Source organism: Mus pahari, chromosome X (assembly GCF_900095145.1).
Source record: "Mus pahari chromosome X, PAHARI_EIJ_v1.1, whole genome shotgun sequence".
Lineage (NCBI taxonomy): Eukaryota > Metazoa > Chordata > Mammalia > Rodentia > Muridae > Mus > Mus pahari.
Window position 1 is genome coordinate 82,924,803 of NC_034613.1, and position 7,207 is coordinate 82,932,009.

Sequence of the window (7,207 nt, forward strand, 5' to 3'; positions counted from 1 at the left end):
TTCTTCCTGTTGATGAGTGAGTTCCTTTCATCTTTGGGAGTACTATTCAATTTCTTTCTTGAGTGTTTAAAAGTTTGCATTGTAGAGGTTGTTTGCTTCCTTGGTTACATTTATTCCAAAGTAATTTTGGAGGCAATTTTGAATGGGATTGCTTTCTTGATTTCTTTCTCAGCATGTTCACTGTTGATATATAGGTAGACTACTGATTTTTATGTGTTAATTTGCATGTGTTGAAGCACCACTGCATTCCTGGAATAAAGTCAAGTTGATCATGGTAATAACATATTTGGTGTATTATTGAATTTCATTTGTGAGTATTTTATTACAAAATGCAGTGCCTATGTCTATCAACAAGATTGCTCTATAATATGTATTTTCTTTTTGTGTGTTTGTGCCTTTAACTTGTTTTGGTGTTCAAGAACTACAAAATTTGTACAGAGAATTTTATAGTGTTTCTTTCTTTAAAGAGTGGTAGGTTTTATTTAAACAAACAAACAAGCAAACAGATTTTAAGATTGTTTACCATCTGCCCAGTGCCTAGGGAGAGTGTTCCATATGGAAAATGGTTCATGATAGCTGTGCATTTGTTTTTGAATGAATGACTTTTGTTAAGTGTACAACAACTAGGAATAAAGAATGAAATAGCAGGCAGAAGAGGGATGGTAGATCATCAGATCAGACATTTTTATCATTGAGTAGAAACTAGCAGGGCAACCCAGGAACCAAAACATTCAGCTAGATAGTTAAGAGGGTCACCAGGTAAAATGTGTTCTCTTTAGTGAGACTTCTGATTAGTTGTCCCTAGTTTTTATACCACATTATATTTTTATGTCATAGGATAAGAAGTAGCTGAATCTTTTGCTTTGGGAAGGTAGTTGAGAATGATTAATCTCCTAGCTGTTTTCAAGGACACAGTGTTTTTTTCCTAACAATTTGCCCTCCTGTTATTCTCAAGAGCATGGTATTTTTACTCATGTCAGGTTTTGCTGTTCTTATTTAACTTTCTCATAGGGCTAGGAGACCAGCCTGTCCCTGGACAAGTTGTCTTGGAAGAGACTTTAAGACAAACAGGCTTGTATCTGAAAGGGGAGGGGAAAGCCCCACCGCCTTCAGAGTCAGTTTCTCAGTGAGCTGAAAGAACATTTGACAATTTACTAATAACGTGCATATTATAGCGAGACAATCCCTTCTTTTATATAGAGAAATTTCGGGTGTACTTGAGATAAAGATGGCCTTGTGATGGCAGGATATGCTGGGGCATAGAGAAGTTCTTGAGAAATTGTCTGGTGCCTGCTCAAAACTTGTAAATTATGTTAAGGTTTTTGTTGTTATTGTTTTGTGTTTTTAAGATCTAGGATATAAAAGATATTTTGACCATATTGCCAAAATAAAGTTAGGTGTCTAGAGGCCTAAGTTCCAGCGATGACATTCTTCACAGACTTTATCCATGACAAGATAAGGACAGTGGGATTTCTTTGCTAACTGTTCAGGGAGAAGCAGATAACAAACTTTCAGACCTCTTAGGAGCAAAATAAATACATCAACAAACACAGACATGTAACTATGAAGCAAGTGATCATGATTATTAGAGAGACAAGAAAATGGATATTAGTTGCTGTGGCTGGTTATTCCTTTGGGTCAGTACCAGAGAGGGTCCACCTATGTGGAAGGAGAAAGGAACCAACATTTCAGCAAAGATATTCACATACTGCTGAATCTCTGAAACAAAATGCACTAATCATGTAAAATATTGTGATCTTTGAAATTAATACAGGAATAAAAGCTACCAATACCCATCTAATGCCAAGCTTCTGGAGACTGTCTAGAGAGAAAGTGCTAGTGTGCTCTGGAGGCTTCTTCATAAGTGAGCAAGTGAATTTTGACACAAAAGACTTTTGGTACACCACTTAATAGTACTATAAACCAGAGAAGGTGTCTTCATGTTGTGAATTAATCTAGGTCACCCATCAAGATCTAGAAGTCTGTATGATAAAGGGTAAGGTGGGAGTCTATTTGATACTCAATGTAATCATGTAACATTTACCCTCTTACTTGTCAGTGGCCCAGATAAGTACTTCCAGAAGAGCTCTAGTCGAATTGGAGGTACTTACTGGAAAGTTCGATATGAAGCCTTTCAAGATGAGACATTCCAGGAAAGGGTACATCAGGAAGAAGAAACACATCTTGGAATACTGGGTGAGGAATCCTTAACTCTTAAATTTCATGAACTAGAAAGAAGTGAGAAGAATTTATTACTTGAGCCTGGTGGTGAGTCAAGGGAAGTCTGTGTAAATGGATCTTCCAAGTTCAGTTCCAAGAAATGAGTGTTTGTAAAATGTGACCCAGGTCTGAGTGTGTTTAAAAATCAATAGGTTAAGCATAGTTAAATAGTATTTTGCTATAAGACTTTTGAGAACCTTATGTTTATTTTTGTTTATGATGGAGGTTCAAGCTGAAACGAAGATTATATATCAGTTCTCAAACTTGCACTACTAAAATATTTTGTTAATGCCCACTATTACCATTACAGTCTGCTTACAGATTACAGTCTGTGAATTGCCTCTGAATAGGTATTGTTGATAATCTTTTAGAAGGCAGTAAGATCAGCCAGAATCTTGACAGTCTAGAGCCAGAAATATACCACCACAACATATAGAACTAGACTTGTATGATATTGAAAACTATATTTAGAAGGTCTAAAAAAAATTTAAAAAAAGAAGGTCTAAAGCAGAGCATTAATACAATAGAAGACTAGGTGTGGTTTAATCACTTCACAAAACCAAGAAATGAAATAGATCAGGTGGGAGAAAGCTTTGGAAATAATATAATATTCCAGGGATATTTGTGTGCAACTAATTCTGTATAGGAAGCATTGTTAGAAATAAAGGAAAAATATCATTCCTAGAAAAGAGAGGTGTTCATTTTTGTTGGCTGGTATTCTGTGTGTATACCAAGTTGTTCAGTAATGAAGAACATTTGGAAACTGAGCAAGGAAACCAATCTAGAAGGTTTAACCTGGGAGTAGAGTCAATATATGCAGTCAGGCCGATGTGTTGGTACCTTGAAAGTGACTCAAGTCACAACAAAGCTCCGAAGTTCTGCTTAGACTACTAATCTAGTTCAGGGGCAGTATTCTCTTTGATTACAATTTCGTTAAGATTTTGGTGAGGTCAGATCTTAGATGGAACCTACTAGGAAATGTAACTATGGGTTAACAGAAAACAAATTTAAGAGTAATTGAAATAGGTCTGACTGGGGTATAAAGAAAGTCATGATCTTAGGTTCTGGATCTGTAATTGTTACTTGTATTTTTGTAGGTCAATCCTTCTTCTCTGAAGTTATTTCGCTGTATAATGGAGGCAATAACTCCTCCTGCATATACCTTAGAGTAATATGTGAGAATTACAAAAGACAGTAAATTTAATAGTGCCTTTATTATTGTAAATAGCATGATTCTTAGAATAGATTATTTTAAAGATAAATATTCTCTATTTTGTGTATATTCAGTTATATTTTTTCTCCCATTCTTTTGTTTTTATTTGTCATCTCTTTTCATTCTCATAGTCTCACTTTCCCATTTCCTAGGACCAGTGATAAGGGCTGAAGTGGGTGACACCATCCAGGTGGTCTTCTATAACCGTGCCTCCCAGCCATTCAGCATACAACCCCATGGCGTCTTTTATGAGAAAAACTCCGAAGGCACCGTGTACAATGATGGTGAGCTGGAAGGGTTTCCAACAATGTAGGTTATAGGTGGCTGTAGAAGGAAATAAGTGAAGAGTGGGGAGAAAGAGCAAAGCTGTGGTCATTTGAATGAATAAATAATGGAAATAGCAAAATATTGTTAAGATTTTGGTAAGCTCAGATCTTAGATGGAACCTACTAGGAAATATAACTATGGGAGAACAAAACAGATTTAAGAGTAATTTAAATAGACCTGACTGAGGTATAAAAGAAAGTCATGACCTTAGGTTTTGGCTTTGTAATTGTTACTTGAATTTTTATAAGTCAGTCCTTCTCTGAAGTTATTTCATCTGTATCCCAACTCATTAATAATAGAAAACAAGATTTTTAAAGTATTTTAGAAATGATTGCTAAAAATATAGTCTTATAAAGAGTATTTTTAGAAGCCACAGATATATGTGGCATGGGCAAAATCCATAGTTTTATTCTAAGCAACAAAATTAAGATATATGTGAATATATTCTTAATATAAAATATACACATCATGAAATTCTGAAAATCATGAATATATACAATTATAAAATAATCATTTGTAGGAAAATTGTCATGCATGTTTTATATGCCTTTTAAATATTCTCTATAATTATATATTATTATTCTATAATGTATTATTAATATATTTGAAGAATGAGATGATAAGATTTGAACAGTTTTTCATTCTACTGTTGTCAGCATTACATTTTATCTGTCTATGATCATAATATAACATTTTAATGGCTTCTGTAACACTCTTTCACATGGATTTTTCCATAGCTTATTTAATTTAGTATCTATTGCTAAGGCATATAACTTTTTAAAAGAAGATTTTAAATAGCCATAACATTTATATAATGCTTCATTTGGAGGGGAAGGGTTACATCACATGACAGAAGTGAAATTACTGTGTAACTGATTTCTTATTTTCTTGGATGATATTATCATAAGCTAATTCTGAGATAAGCATATAAGAAGCAATGAATGTCAAAGTTGCAAACAAATATAAAAATACTTTCCATAAATCATTCACACCTTGCTTTTTATGAAGTCAATATTGTGAAGAAGGTGACAAACTTATACAGATAACAATCAAATGCAACCTGCAAATATCTATTGATCCTTGATATAAAAATAGCTTCAACAAACACTGAAAACTCAGATATGAGAGTACACAAATAATACCAATATTTTAGAGGCCAAGTCAGGAAGTGTACAAGTTTGAAGCCATCCTGTGCTATAAACCAAGACTCTGTCAAAAAAGCATATTATGTTGGGTATGGTGGCTTGTGTCTATGATCTCAGCAGTTGGAAAATAGAAGATTGCCAGGATAAGTGAAGCCACCCTGGGATCATACTCATTTCTAGGGTAGCCTGTGCCACCTAATAAAATTCTGTCACATACACACACACACACACAAAAATTAAAAAATTAAACCAAACAGAGACTTTGGGGATAACTTAAGAGGTTTGGGCATAGATTAGTCCTTGCATGATTTCTTTGTTTTGATAATGATGTACTAGTAACACAGAAAATAATTTTTAAGATTTTTTTTTCATTTTTATTAGTTCTTTGAGAGTTCCACACAGGGTTGTCTCCCTTTTTGATTTCTTTATTGTTTCTATTTCCATTTTTAGATCTTGGATTGTTTTGTTCATTTCCTTCACCTGTTTGGTTGTGTTTTCCTGTAATTCTTTAAGGGAATTTTGTGTTTCCTCTTTAAGGGCTTCTAGCTGTTTACCTGTGTTCTCCTGTATTTCTTTAAGGGAGTTATTTATATCCTCCTTAAAGACCTCTATTATCATCATGAGAAGTGATTTTAGATCCAAATCTTGGTGTTTTTCATGTGATGATGTATCCATGACTTGCTATGGTGGGAGAATTGGATTCTGAAAATGGCAAGTAACTTTGGTTTCTGTTGCTTATGTTCTTATGCTTGCCTCCCACCATGTGATTATCTGTAGTGCTGCCTGCCCTTGCTGTATCTGACTGGAGACTGTCCTTCTTGTGATGCTGGTTGTGTCAGAACTCCTCAGAGTCCAGCTGTCTCTGTGATCCTGTGATTCTGGGATCTTGTGAACCTGAGATCATGGGTGTGTCAGAGCTCCTGGGAGTCAAGCTCCCTCTGTGACCCTGAGATGCTGGTGTGACCAAGCTCCTGGGATCCTGTGATCCTGTCAACCTGGGCTTGTTAGAATACCTAGGAGTGAGTCTTACTCCAGGTGTTGTGGGACTGACTGCAGAGTGTGTGCCCAAGGTCTGCTCAGGGTACTGACCCAGACAGGAAGATACTCATGCCACTGGTTGGGCAGAGTTCCTGGGTGCCTGGGTCCCGCTGGTCCCCATTACTCCCAGTGTTGGGCAAATGTGTCTTCCTCACCTCTGATCCTATGATCCTGGGTGTTTTAGAGAGCCTGGGAGTGGAGCTTCCTCTGAGTGTTGTGGGACTGGCTGCAGAGTTCGTGCCCAAGGTCTGCTAAGGGCACCTGCCCAGACTTGAAGGAGGACTGTAGATTTTAAAAGTATGTCCCAATGATTCACTGAATTTTCTTGGTGTTTATTATGTCTTCCCTTTTCATTTGTATTTTTCTTAATTTGGATCCTCAGTTTCTTTCAGTTAACTTGACCAAAATTTGTTAACATTTCAAACAATCAGCTCTTTGTTTCATTGATTTGTTGTATTGAATTCTTCAAATCTATTTCACTAATTCAGCCCTTATTTTGATTAGTTCTTACTAAATAATTTTTAAGCAGTCATATTTGCCCTTGATTTTTCAAGCCCTTTAATTGCATCATTAATGCATTCATTTGAGAACCATTAATGCATTCATTTGAGAACCATTAATGCATTCATTTGAGAACCCTTAATTTTTTTCTTTTTTATTAGATATTTTCTTTATTTACACTTCAAATGTTATCCACTTTCCTAGTTTCCCCCCGAAAATCCCCTATCTGCTCCCCCCTTGCTCCCCTACCCACCCACTCTCATTCCTCATCCTGACATTCCCCTATACTGGGGCATAGAACCTTCCCAGGACCAAGGGCCTCTCCTCCCATTGATGACCAACTAGGCCGTCCTCTGCTACATATATAGCTAGAGCCACAAGTTCCACCGTGTGTTTTCTTGGATTGGTGTTATAGTTCCAAGGAGCTCTAGGGGTACTGGTTAGTTCATATTGATATCCCTTCTATGGAGCTTCAGCCCCCTTCAGCTCCCTGGGTATTTCTCTGGCTCCTTCATTGGGGACCTTGTGCTCTGTCCAATGGATGACTGTGAGCATCCACTTCTGTATTTGCCAGGCACTGGCAGAGCCTCGCGGGAGACAGCTATATCAGGCTCCTGTCAGTAGGCTTTTGTTGGCATCTGCCTAGTGTCTCAGTTTGGTGGTTGTTTATGGGGTGGGTCCCCAAGTAGGGCAGTCTCTGCATGGTCGTTCCTTCATGTTCTGCTCTGAACTTTGTCTCTGTAACTCCTTCCATGGGGATTTT

At 36.7% G+C, this 7,207-nt stretch overlaps 1 protein-coding gene across 3 annotated transcripts in view; it reads left to right on the forward strand.

The window, feature by feature from the left end:
- Window positions 1–7,207, forward strand: part of Heph (hephaestin) — a 96,510-nt gene that overhangs the window by 22,870 nt on the left and 66,433 nt on the right. For all 3 annotated transcript variants that reach the window (XM_021187434.1, XM_021187435.1, XM_021187432.2), the window contains exons 9-10: window positions 2,060–2,196; window positions 3,586–3,717. In XM_021187434.1, coding sequence (XP_021043093.1) covers window positions 2,060–2,196; window positions 3,586–3,717 — 269 coding nt within the window. The remainder of the gene's footprint in view (window positions 1–2,059; window positions 2,197–3,585; window positions 3,718–7,207) is intronic.